General features: G+C 38.5%; 1 protein-coding gene across 8 annotated transcripts in view; it reads left to right on the plus strand.

Annotated features, from left to right (window-relative positions):
• Positions 1–25,124, plus strand: part of LOC117405092 (arf-GAP with Rho-GAP domain, ANK repeat and PH domain-containing protein 1-like) — a 68,352-nt gene that overhangs the window by 26,850 nt on the left and 16,378 nt on the right. For 6 of the 8 annotated variants that reach the window (XM_059028338.1, XM_059028341.1, XM_059028342.1 and 3 more), the window contains exons 3-21: positions 7,498–7,631; positions 9,254–9,342; positions 9,570–9,673; positions 10,178–10,339; positions 11,141–11,210; positions 12,197–12,317; positions 13,115–13,308; positions 14,206–14,312; positions 14,990–15,189; positions 15,481–15,566; positions 15,909–16,091; positions 19,624–19,798; positions 20,279–20,413; positions 21,022–21,157; positions 22,091–22,193; positions 22,530–22,725; positions 23,705–23,750; positions 24,322–24,485; positions 24,789–25,001. In XM_059028338.1, the coding sequence (XP_058884321.1) occupies positions 7,498–7,631; positions 9,254–9,342; positions 9,570–9,673; positions 10,178–10,339; positions 11,141–11,210; positions 12,197–12,317; positions 13,115–13,308; positions 14,206–14,312; positions 14,990–15,189; positions 15,481–15,566; positions 15,909–16,091; positions 19,624–19,798; positions 20,279–20,413; positions 21,022–21,157; positions 22,091–22,193; positions 22,530–22,725; positions 23,705–23,750; positions 24,322–24,485; positions 24,789–25,001 (2,618 nt within the window). Of the gene's footprint in view, positions 1–3,793; positions 4,006–7,497; positions 7,632–9,253; positions 9,343–9,569; positions 9,674–10,177; positions 10,340–11,140; positions 11,211–12,196; positions 12,318–13,114; positions 13,309–14,205; positions 14,313–14,989; positions 15,190–15,480; positions 15,567–15,908; positions 16,092–19,623; positions 19,799–20,278; positions 20,414–21,021; positions 21,158–22,090; positions 22,194–22,529; positions 22,726–23,704; positions 23,751–24,321; positions 24,486–24,788; positions 25,002–25,124 lie in introns of those variants that run through there. The other 2 variants (XM_059028343.1, XM_059028339.1) reach the window with 2 other exon arrangements.

Below are 25,124 nucleotides of genomic sequence, written 5' to 3' on the forward strand. Positions count from 1 at the left end.
TGTAAAGTGTGTGCTGTATATGTAAGGTACTATATAGTGTCATAACGTGTCAAAGCGGCACCATAAGTTATTTTGTGTTAATTGTGTACCAAGTAGGCTATGGTAAAAATGTGCTAAAATCATTGTTTCAATTTAAAATAATATTTTCTTATTTTCGCATTGCACAGTAATGTGTACAACGCTGCAGAACGGTTTATTTTGTGTTACTGGTAGCATATAGGCTAAAGTAAAAGTGTGCGAAGCATTCATTTGATTTTACTACTGTACTGTATACTGACCCTACTGTAGAGATTTATAATTTTTCATAATGTAATGTGTTCAGGGAACACATTTAATGTTATTTCAGGGCAATGATTTATATATTTAAAATAAAACTAGCACTATAAATGTGTGTGAGCAGTTTATTTATTAAACTGGACACCTCGTCTGACGACAGACAGGTTGTCTGAAATAACATGTCTGGTTTAGCGAGGGACAATTGTATACAACTTTATGGTAAACTAATTTAATATTTGTTTATCACTTTATTTACTGTATCATTTAGCTGTAAAAGTACATGCTATTCAAATAGACTGGCCTTTGCGATTTGCAACAGCAGAAGGTTTTAGATGACAGTCAAGCTCTATTTGAACTCTGTTATAGTTATTCGTTTAACCTTTTTGGGGAGTATAAGAAAACAAAGCTCTCTATAAAATAAATAAATAAATAAATAATAATCTCCATGAGACTGCACTGTACACCTTTTTTCTGTTCACACAGAAACATAAAAATAAACAAAGCCTGCTTCGGACCATAAGGGGTTAAGGAGTTGGAGGAACTCTTAAAGCAAACAAGCTTGAAACTTCCCCACCAGAAGTGAGCATGCTGAAACTATTAAATGCTTCAGCTACACAAATGCTCCTCCGTGGAATGCTGAGCAACTCAAAACAGTTCTGTGTCGGTGCCCAGGTGGATTCTGGGAGCCTGTGGTCTCTCTCTCTCTCTCTCTCTCTCTCTCGGTGTGGGTTCAAAACACTACATTGACAGAAGTCAACAGAGAGACTGTAATACAGGAAGTTACAAAAGAAAAGCCGAGCACAAATACTGACAAAATATGCTTCCTCATTATCCTCTAGTAGAATTTAGTTTGTATGGTGGTTATTTTTTATGTGCTATTTTATACATTTAAGGACATAATGTTGTATTTATAATTAAACACCGCAAAAGGATTGTCTTTATTCAGCAAAAAGAATGGAGATACTTGGCTTGATCTGACAGGTAGGTAACATTTTCTGTGGTTTAGTTCCAGGAATGCTTATCTCTGGTTTGAGGAATTCTTTAAAAGTAAAACGTTCAAGTTCCTATTTGGAAGCAAGGTCATTTTAAGACAATTACAACTATATAAATTTGCAAACAACATGGTTACAGGAAGGAGCAGTTGAAAGATTTCCCTTTTAAAGTAGTTCCCTTTATAGTTTTATACTTTTTTTTAGTCCTCGCCTATAATGTGCCTTTGTCTTTGCAGTTAGTTGAAGTTTTACAATCAAAGGTACAGTTCAAGGGAATATAGTCTTGTAAACTCTTAAATTTTGAATAGGTTGGATGCACTAAGTCTATTCCACCTCATGTTTAGGTTTATAATATAATGTTAGACAAGCTGCTTGATATATCACTGTATTCCTGTTTTTTTTCACTTATTATTCGAAATGAGAAATCTGCACAAGCTAAACCAACCCTGTACGTGTTTACATATTTAACTACTCGATGAGGTCTGTGTGAAGAAACTATGCGTCTCCAGAGCTTTTCACAGTTTAATCATTTCAATTCTGAGTAGACCTGACTTGACTGACCATACCCACCCACCTTACCTTCTCATACTCTTTTGTTCTCTGAGCCAGTTTAAACAGTGCATGTTGTTGTTCTTCATCTGAACTTGTGTCCTGCCACATAATTGTGGGTCGTGTGGTGGCTCTTTATATAACCTGGCTATATGTATTGATGGATTTTAAATAGCTAGTGTTGTGCTTTCTCCATATTCACCTGTGTCTGTTGAAAACCTTTTGTAAATGTTCTGCCACCTCCGCTCCCATTTGGCAAAATAGAAGGGTAGCCTTCACTTGACCTGTGACCTAATATGGCTACCCTAGTGAAGTCTGTAGGAATACAGGGCCCTAATCACAAAGCGTTAACTCAAAGTTCAAGAATATTAAAAGTTTCATGAACATTAAGCATACACACATGAGTTATAACTTTGCACATTTTTGGTATATATTTTGGGTTAATAATTTTGCAACGCTTTCATTCTTCCAGTAGGGCATATGCAGTGAGGATTCACCTTTCTATGAAACTTGATTTGGTGTGTGTAGCCCTTTGTGATGGTAATATAGGTAGAGTTGTCTGTGCTGCTTTTTTAATTTGTATAAGTGTACAATGTACCCACCCATCTACTGCAGATAGGGTGAGACCCCAGGTTGTGGTTTGCTGTCAGGCGGTATTACTGTATCACACAACAAGCATTCGCTTCATAGAAAACAAGACCTACAAAAGCAACTACAACTGCAGTTACAAAGCTTTGTGTGTACTGTCCGGTACAGAGGATATTTATTTATTTCTTTCTGTGAAGGGTGCATAAAGGACAGTGAATTAGCCAAATTTGCAGTCTTTAATTGTGTTTTGCACAAATAAATTGGAAGGTAGGCTATGTGTTTTACTTGCAACCATGTGTGCACTGTAAAAAACATGTTATGAACATTTTAAAAATGATTTATTTCTGTAAAGTGTGTGCTGTATATGTAAGGTACTATATAGTGTCATAACGTGTCAAAGCAGCACCATAAGTTATTTTGTGTTAATTGTGTACCAAGTAGGCTATGGTAAAAATGTGCTAAAATCATTGTTTCAATTTAAAATAATATTTTCTTATTTTCGCATTGCACAGTAATGTGTACAACGCTGCAGAACGGTTTATTTTGTGTTACTGGTAGCATATAGGCTAAAGTAAAAGTGTGCGAAGCATTCATTTGATTTTACTACTGTACTGTATACTGACCCTACTGTAGAGATTTATAATTTTTCATAATGTAATGTGTTCAGGGAACACATTTAATGTTATTTCAGGGCAATGATTTATATATTTAAAATAAAACTAGCACTATAAATGTGTGTGAGCAGTTTATTTATTAAACTGGACACCTCGTCTGACGACAGACAGGTTGTCTGAAATAACATGTCTGGTTTAGCGAGGGACAATTGTATACAACTTTATGGTAAACTAATTTAATATTTGTTTATCACTTTATTTACTGTATCATTTAGCTGTAAAAGTACATGCTATTCAAATAGACTGGCCTTTGCGATTTGCAACAGCAGAAGGTTTTAGATGACAGTCAAGCTCTATTTGAACTCTGTTATAGTTATTCGTTTAACCTTTTTGGGGAGTATAAGAAAACAAAGCTCTCTATAAAATAAATAAATAAATAAATAATAATCTCCATGAGACTGCACTGTACACCTTTTTTCTGTTCACACAGAAACATAAAAATAAACAAAGCCTGCTTCGGACCATAAGGGGTTAAGGAGTTGGAGGAACTCTTAAAGCAAACAAGCTTGAAACTTCCCCACCAGAAGTGAGCATGCTGAAACTATTAAATGCTTCAGCTACACAAATGCTCCTCCGTGGAATGCTGAGCAACTCAAAACAGTTCTGTGTCGGTGCCCAGGTGGATTCTGGGAGCCTGTGGTCTCTCTCTCTCTCTCTCTCTCTCTCGGTGTGGGTTCAAAACACTACATTGACAGAAGTCAACAGAGAGACTGTAATACAGGAAGTTACAAAAGAAAAGCCGAGCACAAATACTGACAAAATATGCTTCCTCATTATCCTCTAGTAGAATTTAGTTTGTATGGTGGTTATTTTTTATGTGCTATTTTATACATTTAAGGACATAATGTTGTATTTATAATTAAACACCGCAAAAGGATTGTCTTTATTCAGCAAAAAGAATGGAGATACTTGGCTTGATCTGACAGGTAGGTAACATTTTCTGTGGTTTAGTTCCAGGAATGCTTATCTCTGGTTTGAGGAATTCTTTAAAAGTAAAACGTTCAAGTTCCTATTTGGAAGCAAGGTCATTTTAAGACAATTACAACTATATAAATTTGCAAACAACATGGTTACAGGAAGGAGCAGTTGAAAGATTTCCCTTTTAAAGTAGTTCCCTTTATAGTTTTATACTTTTTTTTAGTCCTCGCCTATAATGTGCCTTTGTCTTTGCAGTTAGTTGAAGTTTTACAATCAAAGGTACAGTTCAAGGGAATATAGTCTTGTAAACTCTTAAATTTTGAATAGGTTGGATGCACTAAGTCTATTCCACCTCATGTTTAGGTTTATAATATAATGTTAGACAAGCTGCTTGATATATCACTGTATTCCTGTTTTTTTTCACTTATTATTCGAAATGAGAAATCTGCACAAGCTAAACCAACCCTGTACGTGTTTACATATTTAACTACTCGATGAGGTCTGTGTGAAGAAACTATGCGTCTCCAGAGCTTTTCACAGTTTAATCATTTCAATTCTGAGTAGACCTGACTTGACTGACCATACCCACCCACCTTACCTTCTCATACTCTTTTGTTCTCTGAGCCAGTTTAAACAGTGCATGTTGTTGTTCTTCATCTGAACTTGTGTCCTGCCACATAATTGTGGGTCGTGTGGTGGCTCTTTATATAACCTGGCTATATGTATTGATGGATTTTAAATAGCTAGTGTTGTGCTTTCTCCATATTCACCTGTGTCTGTTGAAAACCTTTTGTAAATGTTCTGCCACCTCCGCTCCCATTTGGGAAACAGACTTTAATGTTATGAAAACACCTCTGGCAAAATAGAAGGGTAGCCTTCACTTGACCTGTGACTTAATATGGCTACCCTAGTGAAGTCTGTAGGAATACAGGGCCCTAATCACAAAGCGTTAACTCAAGAGTTCAAGAATATTAAAAGTTACAGTTTCATGAACATTAAGCATACACACATGAGTTATAACTTTGCACATTTTGGTATATATTTTGGGTTAATAATTTTGCAACACTTTCATTCTTCCAGTAGGGCATATGCAGTGAGGATTCACCTTTCTATGAAACTTGATTTGGTGTATGTAGCCCTTTGTGATGGTAATATAGGTAGAGTTGTCTGTGCTGCTTTTTTAACTTGTATAAGTGAATCAATCCTTTGTATCTTTTGTTTTCACCAAAGCAGAACTTCCTCATAAATTAGAACAAGATAATAGATAATAACCCCTCCCCTGCCCCCCCCCACATCCAAATAAAAAGATATGTCGCAATGTAACTTTGCAGAAACATCACAAGCACCTGCATGATAGTCAGAAAAAACCTTTTTAGTTTCCAAATGGTTACCATATCTCTGTTTTTGTTACTTTTTTTTTGTCAGTGGAAGTATATTGTAAAGCTACAATAATGTTTTAACTGTGAGATTTTCTGAAAACACTTTTAAAATATATTTTTTCCATGACGTGTTTTACTTTTTGTTTTGCAGAAGCAAAATTATTTATTTTTCAGTCTAATGTACCCAGATTCTGTCTCCTAAGGAGAAACACGAGGAAGTCCTTTTTTAAAATGATTTTTCATCACAAAAGTTTCACAATGTATCATGTATCCGCATTCGGCACCATTTTCTTTCTAGGTCTAATTCAAGCCAGCTTTTTTGGCCATGTCTTTAGTATTTTGTTTAACCCCCAAGCTCCTGTACGATTCAGGCTGTGCTGTTTGGTGCAGTACAGTACTCACATTTTAATTAGAATCTCCTATAAAATAGGAAAACTAGGGTCTTTATTGATAACATTTAGTGTACGTTGTTTTTTGTCTTTTAGAAACAGCTGGAACGTGAAGTGATTTTAGTTGTTACAGACACTACCAAATGTTTTTGCCAGTTATTTCTAAAAATGTATTTTCTAAAAGCCGTACACCTAAAATTACATAAAAGACCATTCTGGTTGCTGAAGCCACCTATTCTCAATCAAAGCAAAATAACTTTCTGGATTGCTGGAAACCAGTGCAGTTCGCTTACAGTTGAGGGCAAATTCATTTGATATTTCTGTCTACCGTTTAGATTTAAGTCATGGTTTAAGTCATGCCAGTGTGTCTTGCTCAGTTTCTGCCCTGGGAGTTATCCAAAGCATTATTTTCTTCATCTTTCTTTTTTTCCCCTTTTAGTCCTGTGAAACAATAACTAGATATATTAAAAACGCAGCTGAGGTGCGTGTAAGAGATGTTGCTTTTTATACGGTTAGGGTTTAATACAAAGAAACACTTTGCTGGCACACAACATCAGCAAGGTTGTTTTGGTATTTTCCACATTCCGAACACTAAAACTGTGCATAGATGACTAAATAACCCATATGGGAAGCAAAGCAATGAGTCGGACTTCATTAAAGGCATAATCCTTTTCGTAACTTATATTAGCTTGAGCAACATTTGGCCCTATTCACAAAGCATTAACTGGTTTAGACTGTTTGTGGCTTTTTTTTTAAAGTCTAGAAGAGTTTTGGATATTCAAACTTTATTTAAACCATCTTATAAAAATTTAAATAAATAACTAGTTTAAAGCTTTGTTAATTGAAGATATTTTAGATATATTTGTTGTTTTCAGACTTTAATTTGGGATTATACAGATATCAAATACAGCACCGTAGATAAAAAGTTGCTGGTTCAAATTCAGTCGATTGGCCTTGCTGCGATCAAGTTATTGAAAAAGCGTTTTTATATTTGCACATCCTGAATTATAGTTTTAAAAAAAAACAAAAAAAACAAAAAACACAAACGAGGTACTAAGATATTTTAAGTCAAAGTTGGCGTTAGTTTGAACAATTTAAGGAAACAGCAGAAACATTTCATCTGTAGGGTTTCGTTTCATGGATGCATATCCCCAATTAAAACGTGAAACGAGCACAGAAACAAAGAATGTTCAAGAAAAGTAAAGGGAGGTAGTGATAATGTTGCTAGAGCTAATTACGGTTTGAAAAAGTGGATTTTTAAACCATTTCTTTAAGCTCGCAGTTGACGAAACTGTGTTTTTTAGTTAAAGTGGTTTTTGAGTTACAGTGGTTGTACTGAACTAAATAATTGCACATGTCATGCACTTCGGTTTGCTATGTAGGCCTCCAGTGTGCAATTCTGAAGAAAAAAAAGAACAAGTTTAAGCGAGTTTGCATTTTCATTTTAAAACTTATCTGAAACTAAACCAGCTTAAAAGGAAGTTCAGTTTGTTTGCCTTTCATTCAGGAAGGTTGATACTGCTTCGCTTTGTAGGTTATTTCACTTCTGTGGTAATTTCAAGGATAAGGCCTGATACTGTTAATATCTTGGCTTCAACCACTTTAAAGCTTTGTTTAAGCGGCCTTCAATAACATAGCATTTAACCCATTAGAGTGCTAATTGAATTTGTTAGTCTCAATGCTTTTATTTATTTATTTATTTATTTATTTATTTATGTATTTATTTATTTAGCAATCTGTCTCCAGTTAATGATCCAGAGGAGGGTGAGAAGGTCCCGGTGGTTCCCCCAAGGACCAAACTGTCTTATCAGCCATTCAGCCTACCTGACCTACCCCAGAGAAAATCTCCTAAACTCTCAAAGATCAGTAAGTACCCGGGCAGGGACTAGTGTTCGTAAACAGTGAAACTTGAAGTAACAGTGCATATTTCTGAGCCTTCTGTACAATTAGCTTCTTTCATAGACGTGTCTGTTTAATTCAAATGACTGCAACTCTAACACTAACACTGTCTGTAGAAAAAAAACCCAAAATGATAAAACCTTGCTTGTGTAGATAGAGCTATATCCACAGCAGGAGGTGGTTTTACAGTGATGTAAGAATTTTCTGCTGTTTTTATAGCCCCCCCCCCCAGTCTCTGCAGTTCTGTTTTTCACACTAGAGACTGTTAGGACAGTGTGTGATACAGGGACTGTATACTGCGGGAGAGTTAGGAAACAAGTTTGGAAACAGGTTTGTGCGTGAGCTGACATTTTAGGTATGTTAGAAAAACAAAATCCATAGTAGTTTGGGTAATAGAGATAAGATTGTAAACGTATTCCTTATTTTATGCTTTTAAAAGTTATATCGCTCTCTTCAGTTCATGTCAATTACTGTACAGCAGTACAGTGGTTAAATGGTATGTTTTTCCTTGTACCGCTAACCCTGTGTGAGTAAACATAATAAATAGTTAATTACGGCAATCTGTCACTTAATGTGCAGATACCACACCATGTCACTTTTACACTGGGCCCCGCTTTGCTGTTTTCGGTTAAATGCTACGGAGACGCTAAATAAACTGCAAAAAGCAGCCGGGAATATTGAAAAATGAAGCGCTGAATCTATCCCAAGTGTCCTTTCGGCAGCACCACGCCTGTATTTTGGACATGTCTAAACCAGCAAAACCCAGAAAAACAAGATCAGCAGTTCCTGCGGCATGTTTCAAAGACTTCTACCGACTTTCTGCTTGGCATTACAAATCCTTTTCTAAGGGTGTCTGCTCATTTGTCAATATTGTGGCCTGGATTTGACCACATAATTGACTTCCACCTCTGTGTGTGACTGATTTCCTTTATGGCTTGGGAAGGTCAGCTTACTGGTGATCCTGTTGATTCTGTCGATCATGAGGAAGCGTTTAGCCTTGTGCTGAATTGTGTGCAGCACTTTGGACATTTAATTAGGTGGTGCAGATACTTCTGATCGGTGAAAAATGTGGAACATTTAAGATTGCTTTGATAATGTTCATTTTTACTGTTATTGCTTCATGCATAGTTTTATAGTGCTGTCATACAGAATTCTATATTACACTTATCCAAATTGACAGCATTCTGACTCACTATCTTTGTATAAATGTACCATGTACTGTAAATGGTTTAAACAGTCATACCCTCCCTTCAATGTGTGGTCACATCATCCCCATTAAAACAGCCCTTTGGATGCAACATTTCAGCCCTGATGATGTTCCACAAGGAAAGACTGACAGATATTGACAGTGTCTGGATATTGACAGTGGATAAGCCCCCAAAAGCACCTGTGAATAATGAACATTTATAAAGAAGATTAGATTTATCTCAAGCTCATCGTGAAACTTGTGAGAAAAACTTGTGAGCATAGCAAACTAGTATGTTGCATGGCCAGGACTGCCCCACTGTCTAGAAAAGCATACAGTATTGGAGACTCACACAAAAAGCTTCTCTTGGCCAATGACACATTTGTATTTCTCTTTTGTTCAGAATCTTCTTCAACAGACAGCTCAGAGGGCTATGAATATTGTGATCAGATTGACGACAATCTGTTTGACCCCGTAGAGATGTCGGAAAAGGTCAGTGCTCGAGACATCACAACCAGCCACATTTACTGATGTGATTTTTGTTCAGGTTACCGACAAAAAACTTGAATATATGAATATATTTGCTGTTTTGACATCAATTTCACTGGGAGAGTGCTGTGAAATGACGTGAAAGGAGGCAGATTTTAGTTGTATAAAAAGTAAAAAGCCGTCCGCAAACCAAAGTCTGTTACCTGATTGGCTCCTCTTATGTCCAATAGGAAGATTTCCTGACGGTAGAAAAGGGGAAGCGATTGAACAGCCTCTACAGCGATGACGAGCATCTGGACGAAGATAACGATAGCTATGAAGCCATATCAAATAAGTAAGTGTGGCAAATAAGGCCATTTAAAAATATCCTCATACCTAACTGAAAGGTAATGCATTTGCATATGATAAATAGCATCACCCAACACATTCACCTTTTTATTTTTTTATTTGAGGGGAGTGGGGGGTTGTTTCAGGGATGGATTTATGATCTTTATATTATCTTGTTCTCATTTATGAGGAGGTTTTGCTTTGGTTAAAACAAGATACATTTAAAGGTGCAGTACAGTATAATAAGGTTGCTGTTCAGCATAACCAAACTCCATTTGGCACAAAATATTGTAGAACTTATCTACAGTAAATGGGGGTTGGGGGGGTGGCAACTGATGTCCAACCCCTAGTAAGCGCCACTATTAAAGACCACATTAAACATTAAGGAATTTTATTTTGGAGAAACACTTTCAAACTTTTTGCAATCGGGGGCAGAGTTGGTGGGGGTGGGGGCAGGGGGTTTGTGAAACCCTGCCTCTTTCTGACTGGGTTTGTTGCTTTCTGTGTCTAGTGGAAAGTCCTGGCAGGACTATGGTCAGAGTATGCTCCAGCAGAGAGTCTCTACTCGCTCAGTGGTCAGCCTGAATATAGGAGCGAAAGGAGATGTCAGCACAGTGCCTCAGCTCTCGCCTGTTATTAAACATGGCTGGCTGTGCAAGAATCCTCCACAGGGGTAAGTGCTAGGAGCTTTCTCTTAAGACTTTTTCATCACTTTAAACATGTACTATTTGGGCAGGAATGTGGGTGTCTGGCAAATCAATTGGTAAAGCAACAGTTTACAAACTGACTAAATCTGTTGCCGTTCAGAAGGTCACTAAACAGTCCCAGCGGTGTAACAAAAGAGTTTATAAATGTATGTCAACATGAAATGGCCATCTGTTTGGCAACCTGACAAGCCGGTTCCCTGGGTCTGACGCGACCTGGGTCAGTAACCCTCACAAACAATCCCCTCGGTCGGGGAGTCTTAACACTTCAAAGAGCAAATTGTGCTAACCTGGCCCTTATTTAATTGCTCTGTAAATGCAGCAATAGTATCTTTGTTCTTTAAATAACTCTCCTAACCAGCTGTAGTAGCGTTCTGAGGTTTAGTTTTTTCAGCTCATACTCATTTGTGGTCTGGTGACGCTTCATGCACCTCTTGGTTTTTGAAACAGTTAGGCCCTTCTTGCTAAACATTTCAAGACTGTGATGTCTGTGTAGATAGTTGCTCTGCAGAAAGCTGCCGCTTATGACAAATGCCTTCTCAGAGCGAGATGTTCACTGGAACTGAGAGAGAGTACAGCAGACAGGGGAACCTTTCCCACACAGACACACACATTCTTACAATACCAGCTTACAATGGAGCAAATCTTGAGTTATACTGAATAGCAGAAACACCCTCACATATATTGTTTCTGTGTTACAAGACTGTCCCTGCCCTGTAAATATGTGTTCTACATTGAGTTTCTTGTTTTTTTTGTGTTTTTTTCTGCAGCTCGTATATCTACCAGAAACGATGGGTGAAGCTTGATGCAGAGTACTTGAGATATTTTGACAGTGATAAGGTGTTTTATTTATTATTTTTATTTGAGTTGCTTCACTTGCACTGCTTGATTTGGCATTAGAATTTGCTGCTACCACTGACAAATCCACTTGTCATCACAATAGCCCCCCCACCCCTCCACACATGCACTTCCCTTCTCCTGTCTGTGTGGCTCAACTGCTGTGGAAGGACCTTTTAAAGGGGCGAGAAGAGTAGACAAATAGAGACTGAACTATCCTGAGTCAACCACTTTTTAAAAGGAAGAGGAAGCAGTGTGGTCCAGTGGCTGTTGATAACAGTCTGTTTAACCTTGTGACTTACTGAAACTAGCCCTGACTAGGGATATCACAATATTAACTTTTTCATTATTGCAATATTAGTCCAGAAATTATCAAGATACATTGAGTATCGCGATATTACCCGTCTGATTTTTGAAGTAATTGCAAAGTTTTCCCCCATTTTTTTTTTAAAAGGCAAAAACATCAATATTATGACACTATCGAGAAACTAATTTGTTGCAAGTTGGAGCAATTCATTTATTCTTTTGAGTTGTTTCTTACTCATTTTACAATCCTAAAAAGGCTTTATTTTTTTCAGAAAAAGGAGGGCAAACTTAGCATTCACTTCAAAATGGGGCCTTTCGTGTTCTTAAATGAATAGCGCTATAAAAACAAACCCCTTTTATGGAAATCAGGCCTGCCTCAAAATACAAGCCAGCAGTTCTAATGATATTAGGCATCCGAAAATAAGAAACAGTCATCAATTTGGGTCTGTTTAATTGTTTAAAAAATATACCCACAATTTTATATTTCTATTTATGCTACTGAAATATCCAAACTAATGTCTTTTTCAGCTGTTCACACTCAAGCATCATTCTTACAGTAGCTACATAGGACTTAATACCCTTGAAAAATACACATTTTTACTAACAATTTGTGAATATTATACATCAATACAGACCCATCTTGCCCTGTAAACCGTTCAAATGATTAAGGTTCTGTTTTGCAGGACATGTATTCAAAGCGAATCATCCCAACGGCTTCTATTACTAGTGTTGCTAATGTGGGGGACCAGAAGTTTGAGGTGGTCACGAACAATAGGACGTTTGTCTTCAAAGCCGAGAGTGACTGTGAGTAACGTTTTTTTATTTTACTTTATAGATCTGTGTTTGTGCGTGTGTGTTGGAGAAGAGACAGAAGTTTAATATTCACACATAAAACCACATATTGTGTCAACTCCTCTGTTTAGTATCTTCAAAACCCCATAATCAAATAATAATTAAAAAAGTAAATGTTTATGATTACAGATGACAGCTATTCATAGGTTAGGTCTGTGGTTATTGTCATATATTACTGAAGATATTTGTCTGCATTTACACTTTTATTATTATTCTCTCGGCTGCTTTTAGCTTATGTACAAACTCGTGAGAGTGAAATAAAAACACTTCAATTGAAGGTACACCTTTCTTTTAAAGTATGCTTCCTTTTCTTTCCAACTGTTACAACCTTAAACTAGTTTGTTTATAATTGAACTCCTACATGCACTTGGAATTTAGTTGCTTCTTGCTAGTTTTCTAACACTGATGTTTATTCCCATTGGGGGAGATGTTGCTTTTGTCCCCGAGTCTCTTCCATATCAATCCATATAGTTCTGGGGATGTTTATCGGGTCCTATTATCAGAGGGCACTCATAAGAGAAGGTGCAGAGTATGCTGACTAAGACGATCACATGTTTTGTATGGTATCTTTTGCAATATTTACAATTTTAGGAATAAAACAAAAAGTCTGCAAGTCTTTCTACCATGCGCTACACATTTAAAAGTGGAAAAGGACGACATATCCCAATTAGATTTGTACACCACAACCAGCAGATTCATTGGGAGTGTATGTTGAATAACAATGTTGATTTCCTTTCCTTCCTCTCCAGCTGATCGTAATGAGTGGGTAAAGGTTTTGCAAGAGACTGTCCGAGACCACAATGTGACGAACCGGGTGTCCTTGTTACAGCAGTCCAGCGCAGCCAGCGAGGAGAAGCAAGGCGCCCTGGAACTAAGGGGCCTGCGCTCCAAACTCTACGTGGTGGTGTCAGGGGATAAAGTCTTTCTCTATAAGAATAACGAGGTTTGCATTTCATTAAGCATTGATTGAGCTCTATTGCAGCTGCTGATGCACCAGAAACTATTACAGATGCCGACTTTTCATATTTTCAGGGATTTTTAATATCTATCGAATCCCTTCACTTTGACCTGCTTCCATATTGTTGTCATTTGACTGGCTTCCAGATCATTAACATCCAACGCTTTGAGATACTGGCGTTATACTTGATACACAACTGTATTCTATGTTACTCAAAGTCTGAGCGTCAGTACTGTACAATAAATAGAACCTAGTCATTTGACTATTGCCACAGCATCATGATATCAGACACCTTTTTGAGGTGTGACTTCATATTTGTAGGGTTAAATGACACTGCATGCAAAATTCTGGGAGGTAAAAGTAATGTCATTTGGTAGGGTCATGAAAAAGACGTTTGTGAAAGTGGGATGTTTCTCACAGCTGGGTTTTCATGTTTCCAAAACATCTGGCACACTTCACACAGCACATCTATGTGCTACTACTCAACTCCCGGCACCTGCAGAAGGCTTATGGTACAATCCCAGGGTAGTAACAGCAGTACAATGGTACTCCTCTCTGGATTCAGTCTTAGTCTAAGTAGTGGACCACATGGTTTTGTCTTTTATACATTTCTACTAGAATCACATTTTAAACCGTTTTACAGAAAATATTTTTTTCTTAGCTTGTCAAAATTTATATTCCTCCATTTTAATACTATCAGGAGATGGAAATGAGAAATGCCTGCAGTATTCTGTGCCAATCCTTGCATCCCAATAGTACTTTAAAGTGTGGAGATGAGGTGTATTGACTGGCTGTGTCTAGTTTAACTGGACTCTTTTTTTTTTTTTTTCTATGTAACTTATGATTTTGTATATTTGTAAACCCCCTCTGTCCTGGTGCTAGGATTACCAGCTAGGGATCGGCATCACTTCCATAGAGATGAACCTGGGAAATGTGAAGGATGCAGATCGCAGGGCCTTCGACCTCACCACCCCCTACAGGACCTTCAGGTGAGGAGGGCTGACTGTGAGAATTGTGTTAGCATACTCTTCTTTGAAAGGTTTTATATTTCTCAGGCTGTACTGGCTGAAACATTTAAAGGACCACCCAAAGAGTTACTAACAGCTCAATGATGTCATCCAAAATTCACTCATCTCCTCAGTGGGATGTGCTACAGGATATGCAGATCGCCACCCTCAGAAAATAACGTTCAGCTGGATACTCCAGAATAATTACTCCCCCTTATATACACCTGAATCGCTACAGTGTTTGCACATGCAGGTGGAAACCATGCTGTGAGCAAGGAATGCTCTTCTCCACGTTGAAATTAAAACACATCAATATAATAGTCGTATGTAATATTTATAACCACAGCTTGGTAGTAACATGTATTACCACGTTGCCCTACATGAAAGACGCACACATTATTTTCAATTCAATCATTTTTTATTTAAATTAATACTTTTTTTAAATGACCAAGCTCTCTTTGCTCATATTTCAATGCTATACTTCAACGTTCAGTTTGTATGCCCCTCCCAGTATGAGCCAAATTGTACCTAATTGTGTGGTGGTCTTCACTGAGCTGGATTCGAACCCATGCCAGAGGTGGAAAGCTGTTAGCCCGCTGCGGTACCAAGCCCCCAGTAGTGTTTCTTTTCTGTGATGTCTGATATCAGTTCCCTCTCAGTTTTGTGGCAGATTCAGACAAGCAGAAGGAGGAGTGGATGGAGGCCATGCAGAACTCCATCGGAGAGGCTCTGTCCAACTATGAGGTGGCTGAGAAGATCTGGAAAGAGGAGTCCAATTGCTTCTGTGCCGACTGTGGGGCCGCGCAACCTGAATGGGCTGCCATCAACCTCTGTGTGGTGTTCTGTAAGCGTTGTGCAGGTATGTGTGCCCTTTCTAATCTGACTGTCCACAGCATCTTTCCTGGCATTGCTTGACAGTGTATCGGCTTAGCTGTCTTTTGAATGAAGATGTTTTGTTTTTCCAGAAGAACATGATATTCTTTATTTTGTGCTGAGGACGTCTGTTGCGTCAAAGCGTTAAGTTAGTCTATATTGTAAAAGAAAGGAGTACAGTTATTTGACAAATGTTTAGGCTTAATGTCATTATCAGTGTCTTTATGCTATTTCTTTGTGCCTGTTTAAAAAGCAACATTGTTTCTGTGTTACACAGGTGAGCACAGAGGTCTTGGGCCAAGCATCTCAAAAGTACGGAGTCTGAAGATGGACAAAAAAGTTTGGACTGAGGAGCTTGTTGAGGTAGGGGGTCCTGAAACATGTCTGATTCTGGTGTTGGGAGGCTGGTCTGTTTCCCCTCTCTGCTTAGTTCCATACAGGTATAAAATTGGTTTAAGCAGCACTGGCTTTAAGTAGGACTGATCGTGCATCTGTCCTGATAAACTCCTTTCTAAATATACTGCTTTCAATTGGCGATTCAAAAACTCAATTCCCTAAGGCAGACTGAAGTTTAATAATACCAAAGTAATACATTTAGTATAAGTACTTTCTGTAGGCCCAAAACATAAATGATTAAGGCCAAATAAATGGCGCATTTGTAGACATTACTCAATGTTTCACTGTTTCTCACCCTCCCTCACGCAGTTGTTTCAGGTGCTGGGTAATCGGCGGAGCAATGCATTCTGGGCAGCGAACGTGCCCCCGAGTGAGGCGCTGTCACCAGCAAGCACCAGTGAAGAGAGGCGGAGATTTATCAGTGCCAAATACCGGGAGGGGAAGTACCGGCGTTATCATCCACTGTTTGGGAACCAGGAGGCTCTGGACAAGGTACACATGCTTCCCAATAAATCACAAAATCTGATGATAGAATTGCTGTAAAAGTACAATACCTTTTGTTTTGAGTTATTGCCAACCTATATGAGGTGTTTAATACAAATTACAGGAAAAGCTGTTTAATCTAGTTATGAATTTTAATCTTTTGGATACCATATATAGTGGAATGCTACTCCCTCTGTTGTGCCACCACAGAATTGCAGCATTACACTGTTTGAAAGGAAGACGGTTAAAGATATTGGTTGAGTCCTAGCTTCGCCACTGACTCAGAGTGTGACCTTGGATAAGCCATATATGGTTATAATGCTATATGCTGTATTGATCATTCTTTTTTTACGCTTTCTCATTAATGTTACTGAATAGTTGCAGGTCAAACACATGGAACGTTACCTGACATGAAACATTTGCATAGATTGCAAATAAAAATAAACAAATAAATAAATAAGTTAGGCTGCAACCATTCCATTTTAGAATGGTCACATGTTCTCTTTCAGTCTCAGGTCTGGTCTGAGAGGTAAAAGATTGGGGACCAGACCTATTCATATAAGGGTTCCATAAGCTATTAAAGCTTAAGTACAAACACAGGAAATACAGTAAGTGGATGTTGAAGATGTGCCCGCCTGTTTAATGAAGAGGCTGCTTTATATAAAAACAATGCTGCACCAGATTGTATGTCATTTACCTGGGAGGGGATATTGGCCAGGGGATTAAAACAATTCTGAAAGATTTCATTAGAATGTTTATCGGAAAAGAGCCAACAGATTGTGAGAGCAGGTGGTGTTATGAGACTTGTTACAGCCGGTCATGCTGCATGAGGCTGTGTGGTCCAGTGGTTAAAGAAATGTAACCAGGATGTCCCCGGTTCAAATCCCACCTCATCCACTGACTCATTGTCACTTAACCTCCTTGTGCTCCGTCTTTCGGGTGTGACGTAGTTGTAAGTGACTCTGCAGCTGATGCATAGTTCACACACCCTAGTCTCTGTAAATCGCCTTGGATAAAGGCGTCTGCTAAACAAACAAATAATAGCTGAGAAAGGTGTGAACAGAGCTCTCCCATCAATTTGTCCCCTGAATAAGGCTGAAAACATTCCATTTCTACATTTTATTAAGCACAAATGCACTGCATTTTTAATGTGGACCAAAATACTCCAATCGTGGCTGCCTGTTAGTAGCAATTTAATCCCACAACACTTCATCCTTCAGGGCCATATGAGCTGGAAATGTGCCAACCTACCAGGGTTTCAGCTCCCTCTCTGCATTCTGGTTTGTGTGTCCAACTGAAAAAACCCCTCCCTCTTTGTGACATCATAACTGTCCGTAGAAATGTTTAATCGCCTCAGTCTCAACCCCCATCCCATTGTTTGGGTTGGGATAAGTGAGACTGGAAAAAGTTCTCGTCCATAGCTAGGCTGCTGTTTCCCTGTGTCCCCGTGTTTTGATTTGTCTTTCTGTTTGGCATACTGAAGAACTTCTTTAAACCCTGGTATTGTTTTAATGGGTGAGTTTAGGGATCTCCATACTTTGTTTTGGCTGTTTGGTAAATGTGTTGTGACTGCTAAGACGTGATTGTGGCTTAAAACAATAATGCAGGGGCGTTTGCATGCCAATGTGTTGCATTAATCTCTTTGCCATTAGTTCAGGTTTAAAACCTGCTTGGCAGAACCCTGGACTTGTTCATCAGCATTAGGCATTGAGTGTTCTGGCATTTTTTTCAGATGAACTGTCTACTTGGTTTCATTTTTAAAGAAAAGCTTTTGTTAGAATTATACAAGCAGCTTAACATTTATTTTCTTAAGGCAAACTAGAACTATGCTGAAAATAAAGTTGGGAAGTACAGATACTGTGTTTTTTTAAATAAAAGAATTGATTATATATTAAAAATGTACTGTAGTTTAAAATGCAATGTAATGTGTATACTGTGCAATAATCTAGCATTATATTCCACAGAAAATGTTATGAAGCATGTCTTTGTAGCTCTTTATTCTGTCATTGACATGCAATATTTTCTGTAAATCTTCTAATTGCATGCAGTTTGAGTTATTATAATTCTTAAAATAGATCAAATTTTTATTTTTGTATCGATTTTAGCTGTACTGTGGTTAAAATTCATAGGCCAGACATACTTTGCTTCAGCAGACGAAAAGGAATTTAAACCATTTGACATAGTCTCCCTCTCTTTGGGAGACTGGATACCCGAGCACTGTCATCTGCTTTCCTGTGTTTTTTGGCAAGTACACATTACATTGTATCCTGTTATCGCCTTCCCTTGATGAAAATGCACAATGTGATGCAGTCCTGATTAACCTTACACTTTTTTGACTGTGTGTGACTTGCAGTGGAACACAAACATTAGTTACTGTATCATTCAATATTTAATATAGTTATATGAATGCATTGGTACAAAACGCTATTCCACATGCATACTGTAAATTCAGTTTTTTACAAGACTGATGGAAAATGTTGTTGATAGATGTAGTTCATCCATTATTTCAACAACCACATTTTACAGTTGATTTATCAACAACAGATAAAACAGTTTTGACCCATTGGTCAATTCAGTAATTGTAGTAAAAGTAGCTGGCTGAATTTGTACTATAACATGCGTGAGTTTGCGCACCCTTTATCAAAGAATTGACTATAGCATGAATTCACCAGAGGTGGTTTGTCCTCCTTAGTTGTGCAGTGCTGTTGCGTGGGGAAAGGTTCCGGATCTATGAAGAGTATGGATTTACACTGCACTTGTGTTCTTTGCTGTTTCCTTTCCGGTTTTTACACGCTATCAGTTTCACTGTTGCAAGTTTCACTGTGATTCGTTCCCTGGGCTCAGCATAAAAATATCCTCTGAATTTGTCATCAGTGTTTACAGGTGTTAGAAGAAAATACATAACCTCTGGCACTTCTGAACTGCGTCGGAGTAAGACCAAACAATTGGAAATGAGCCATACTCATTATCTTGCTAACCTGTGAATCACTTTGGAAGAATGTAATATTAATGTGGCACTGGATCATTTTTCATTTGTGTACTGGCACACACAACTTTTATCATTTTAATGCTTCTGGGTGCCAAGAGCTCCATCACAGAAGCAAACTGAGGGGATAAAACAGCCAGGGGGAAGAATAAGCGGTGGCTTGTGTGTATTTCTATAATCAGGATTCAATATAGGAGGCTGTGTGGTCCAGTGGTTAAAGAAAAGGGCTTGTGACCAGGAGGTCCCCGGTTCAAATCCCACCTCAGCCACTGACTCATTGTGTGACCCTGAGCAAGTCACTAAACCTCCTTGTGCTCCGTCTTTCGGGTGAGACGTAGTTGTAAGTGACCCTGCAGCTGATGCATAGTTCACACACCTTAGTCGCTGTAAGTCGCCTTGGATAAAAGCGTCTGCTAAATAAACAAATAATAATATATTTAAGCAAATTCAGACCCGGTCAGTACATTTTGGGACTGTGTTTTGCTACAGGGGAGAGGTTTTATAAAAGCACTAGTATTAAAGTATTGGTGTGTTGCTGTTTCTGCCTTGTTTTAGGCTCTGTGCATCAATATGCAGTCAAGCGATGTTGGTGAGACGCTCTCCCTAGTGTTTTGTGGGGCAAATGTGAACTGTGACACAGGAGACCCGGACTGCCCCTCCCCCATCTCCCTGGCCAAGAGCTTTGATCAAAAGCTGCAGGTGGAGTTCCTGGCCCAGAACAAAAACACAGGTGGGTGACAATCTGTCCGCATGTTAGATTTCAAAATGTCATATTTTTCCATTTTTGTCAGTTTTTTGTGAAGTATATGGAAAACTACACTCGACTTTATGAAGCAAAATTAAATAGAATTCTATAGGGTGAAGCAAAACCTTTGGCCATAGCTATAGACATGATTTGTGGTAGACTTTGTTATTTAGGGATATCTTCAATGTTCAGCTTCTACAAGCATTGTGTGTTGAGGTTATGTGAAGATAAGGAAAATCTCTATCTGTTCAACCAGCAGCCTCACCCTAACATGCATAACTTGAATCTAGTTTATTCGCTCCTCGGCATGATTTGTTTGCTGTGTTTTAAACCACCCTTGCTATTCTTAAGGGAAACAAGTTCTAAGCCAATGCAACCGTTATTACAAAACCTTCCGTACCTTCAGTGCAGTAGATGTTCAGTAGATTAGAGGGGTTGTCCAACTTTCTTTTCTTCTGGTTCCAGAGATCCCGAGGTCAGAGGTGGGAGGTCACCTGGACCGGCAATACTATGTGGCTCCACCCTCAATCACTCACAATGGATTTCTGTTCAAGACAGGGTCAATGGGAAAGCCAGTTACAGAACGGAAAGCTAAAGAAGGTAGGTCAGTTATTGTTCATCTTCTCCTGTCAGCCTGTTCACAATAGACACAAGCGCTTTGAGTATTTCTTTGGGACTTTGGATTTAGGAAAATGGAGACAAGGAATGTCTTTGTTATAAAAATGTGGTTCACCAAAACTCTTGATTGTAGTCCTGTTGATTTTAAGTGTGTCCTGGAGAACAGCAGTATAATCAGTCGCACATAAGAGTTGGTATTGACATACACTGTACTGTATCCTGGGAGGGAAGATAACTATACATTTGACAGGAAAACATTTTTTACCCTGACCATATTTGGTAAACCGCTGTAATTCTATGCTTTTCACAAGCAAGTTCCATTACAGGAATTGGTTCCATTTACCATTTTAAGCTCCAGCCATATCCCAGAAGCTTAGCGATACACACTTTAACATCTCAGCGATACACACCTTTGCTTTATAACAACTACTACTTTTTTCACATATCCATATGACTTTATATTTAAAAACCTGTCGGAGATGTCATTACCAGTACATTGTGCACCCAAAGATATTTTGTTTGCTTGTTATTGTTCACAAAAACCACCCTGTTCTAATCTCTGATTTGATTTTTCTCTGTAATTGTTTCAGAGTTCAGCCAGCGTTGGTGCACCTTGAATGATGGGGTTTTCAGTTACTTCGAGAGCCCTCGGAATTCCACCCCCAATGGGGATCTCCGAATGAAAGAGATTGCATGTCTTGCTGTCGGTGTTCCAGAAACACATGGGTAAGCAGCTGCTTGTTCACTTGCCCAACAGGAATTTGATTTTCAGTCATACATAGTGATTTCATTCAGACAAATATACTTCCAATGATTACAACTATAATTTCCTAAAGCTTTGAAAAATAGGCACATACAGATTTTTTTTTCCATTTGAGGCACCATAGTTTTAATCAAATCATATAATCTGTGCAGACCTTTGGTCATTGTTTTGCAAAAAGTAGAGTATTGTGATCTCTATTGTGAGTATTGTGATCTCAGTCTATATGGAGATGGTCTTCGTCCATCTGTGTGTCTGTATATCACACTTTGCTTTTTAACATGTAGAAAACTATTGTCCAGTTGTGAAACTTCCTTTAGCATACATTGTTAAACATGTGCATGTGGGGGCTGTCACTTCGATTGCCTATCTATAGCATACATTTTTCCAGTGACCCCCCCTTATCTCTCATTGCCTCACTGTCTGTATGTTATGTGTTTTATATATATATAGAGAGAGAGAGCGAGAGAGAGAGAGAGAGAGGAGATAATTCAATTGGGATGAAACTTTGTTTTGTACTTCAGCACAATCTATAGAGAGCATCAGAATCTGGGGGTATATATGAAGGTGTCTGCTGTTCTGCCTTTTTATTTTTACATCCCTTTACAGTTAGTCATGATCATCTAATTGTTCATGATATTGATAGCTCTTAATTTAAATTTACAGCCGTGGCGGGGGAGTTAATGTCATTGACATGCTTGTTTCATTTAGTAAGGTCAAAAACTGATACTGTAAAAACTATTTCTGTGTTTTTTTTTCCTTCACCTTACATTTAAATGGCATTTAACTTCAAATTAACACCGTTAAAAGGGCAAGTGGAAACTCCAGATCTTTATATCTATATCGGAAAGAATGGAAATGTGTGCATTCTGAGTAAAAGTTCCCTTGTTTTCTTTCAGTTACGATCACACATTTGAGATTTACACAGACTCGGAACGCCTCTATCTGTTTGGAACAGACAACTCGGATGCTATGAGAGAGTGGGTGAAATCCATTGCCAAGGTAACTACAGTGCCCAACCAGCCTCTCTTAATGAAAACACTGAGGGATACACAACACCCTTTTCATATGACTACACAGTGTGGTTTATTCAATTGATTTAAATGGCAGAGGGTTTAAATAAGGTAACTGAGAAAACCAACACCTCTAATAATGTGTAAGCCTCTCGAGTTTGTTTTTGCCTTTAAAATGACAGATCCTCATTCTTATATTTTAACAGTTGCAGTATTTAGATCTGCCACTGTTTAGAGCAATTGAACAGACCTCAGTGGGTTTGAATTGGCTTTTGCAAATGCCCTCAGCGCCATTCGTGTGACACTAAATTGCTCCCTTTCCCAGTCGTTTATCCCATCCAGTGCGGAAGACTTGCTGAATCGGGATTTTGAGCGGATCGGGCGGCTGCAGTACAAAGACGGGTTGAACCTCCAGAGCCCCAAGGTGGGCTGGTTTGCATTGGTGGGCTCCACTCTGCATGTCTGCTTCGAGGACAGTGAAGAGGAAGAAGCTATCCATCTGAAGAAGCTGCAGGAGCTCTGTGAGTACCATGGGGGGCAGTAAATAGACCTTTAGCATTATGTAAAAGACAGACCTGATTTCGGCATCCCCTAAAGTGAGACTGGCAACCTTCTCCCTAGATATGTTGCATCATAATTCAAAGAGGGCATCTTTCAGGGTTGGAACACTGATGGGCTGTGACAACGTTGACATCCATCAGGCACCAATCACATTAGCTAGGATTCATATCAGGTGATTGATTTGGCCATGGTAACACTGAGATTCCACCACCCTGTTTTCACTGGGTGACTGAACGTGCGCTGTGTGCAGGTGCAGCATCATAGATATAAACATACATTGTTCCCCAGTGGCAAGTGCTGGGATTGAAACACAGGAAGGAGCCCTGTAGTCAACTGTAATGTGATGAATTCATCTGAAACTGTGGTGGTAAGAACATGGGTACCAACAAGACTGGATTATTAGGTAGAAGCTTGATTGTTGCAGCTGTTTTCAATCTCAAAATCTTTTTTTAAGTGGCAGGAACAAAAGCTTTCTCCCTACTTTTTGTTTACCACTTCCATTATTTGAGCATACTGATTTACCACTTCATTATTTGAGGAAACAACCACTCCTGTGTTCTATAAATAGATAAGGTATTTCTTCAAGCTATGTCATTGCTCACAAAGTAAAACAGGAATTTAAGTGTTTGCTTAATAATGCTTTCACGATATACAATAACTGCAGATATTAGGTTCTTAAATATGAAAACCAAAAAACAAACAAACAACAAACAAATTAAAAGATACATTAGTGCTGTGGAGATTGCAATTATGCAGTTCATGTACCAGTAAATATAGAAAGCTAGTTATGATTATTTTGTACCTGCTTTTGCCAAGAGGTACTAAAGAATAGAGTAGATCAGAAAGGGAAAAATGATATAACCTAAAGTACAATGATCTGAGTCATAGGACCCGTTGGCCTCCATTGTAACTAAGACTTGTGTGTAATTGTTTCCATAGCGATTCAGCAAGAAAATGAAGTGCTGGTTTTGGTGGAGAGAAGGAGGTGAGTGTTTTTTTTTTTTTTTTTTTTTTTTTTTTTCCAATATATATATATATATATATTTTTTTTCTTCAGTTTTTTTTTTTTTATTTTGCCCTATGTCTAAAAAAAACATGTATGTGGTCTGTCAACTTAAAGGTCTGGGTGTAACTGAGAAAATCCGTGGTTTTGTCAAGGTTTATTTTATTTATTTACAAATTCTACTCAGTAGGATAATCACATCCAGATTGTTATAGAGGAGGACATGCTGTATTTGAATCAAAGTTTGAGCCCTAGAGTATTACATAACCACTTACTTACTTAACTGGACACAGGACTTACCCGTTCCTACTTATTTTAGGATGGAGGAGCCCATACCTTCTCTAAATAGATGAAATTATACAATGAGATTTCTCTGTCTGCAATTTTCTACCCCAACAGTGTTATATACAGGATTGACTGTGTAGTATTTGTAAATTCTAATTATAAGGGTTTATAAGCGTCCTGAATATTGTTAAAAATATATAGTGTCTCAACCTCTAAGACAAATCGACAACACATGCTTCAAACAGACACATCTCTCTCTGTTCCCTAGGACCCTGTATATCCAAGGGGAACGGAAGCTAGATTTCCAGGGCTGGTCCAGCTCCATACAGAGGGCAGCCGGGAGCTCGGGACATACACTATGCGAGCAACAGCTAACAGAGGCTGACATCCCCGTGATAGTGGACAGGTCAATCGACTACATCACGCAGTGTGGTGAGCAAGGAGTCAAAAACAAACAAAAAAAAAATAACAAAAGGTCTGATACTGCCTACTGTATGTGTTAACCTTGAAATATAATCGTATAACATTGTCTTTATGGTCTCCAGTTGTAGTTTTTAATTTTCCAAATAAATAATCTGACGGTATTAATAAAAAAAAATAAACCCACCTATATTCCAATTAAAAAAAAAAAAAAATCTAAACAGGTATTTTCCTCCATGTAGGATCCCTATATTCAGTTTCAATGTTTAATTCTACAGAGTTCTCCCTGACCCCTGTGTTTGTCGCCCCCTGCAGGCTTGACCTCGGAGGGGATCTACCGGAAGAGTGGAGTGAACTCCAAGATTGCGGCGCTGCTGGAGAGTTTCCGCCGGGATGCGCGGAACGTGCGCCTGAAGGAGGGCGATCACCAGGTGGATGACGTCTCCAACGTCCTCAAGAGGTTCTTCCGAGACACAGAGGAGGGCATGTTCACCAGCCAGGCTGCAAACGATTGGCTCAGCACGCCAGGTAGTGAGGGCCTTCCTGTCTTTAGCAATGACATGTGACACAGGGAGATTCACTGGCTTGTTTCTCACTGTGTACTTCACTTGGTTTTATCAGGTTTGGAGGGATATCACTTCCAGTCTCTAG

The sequence above is a fragment of the Acipenser ruthenus genome, chromosome 8 (assembly GCF_902713425.1).
Source record: "Acipenser ruthenus chromosome 8, fAciRut3.2 maternal haplotype, whole genome shotgun sequence".
In the NCBI taxonomy this organism is placed as follows: domain Eukaryota; kingdom Metazoa; phylum Chordata; class Actinopteri; order Acipenseriformes; family Acipenseridae; genus Acipenser; species Acipenser ruthenus.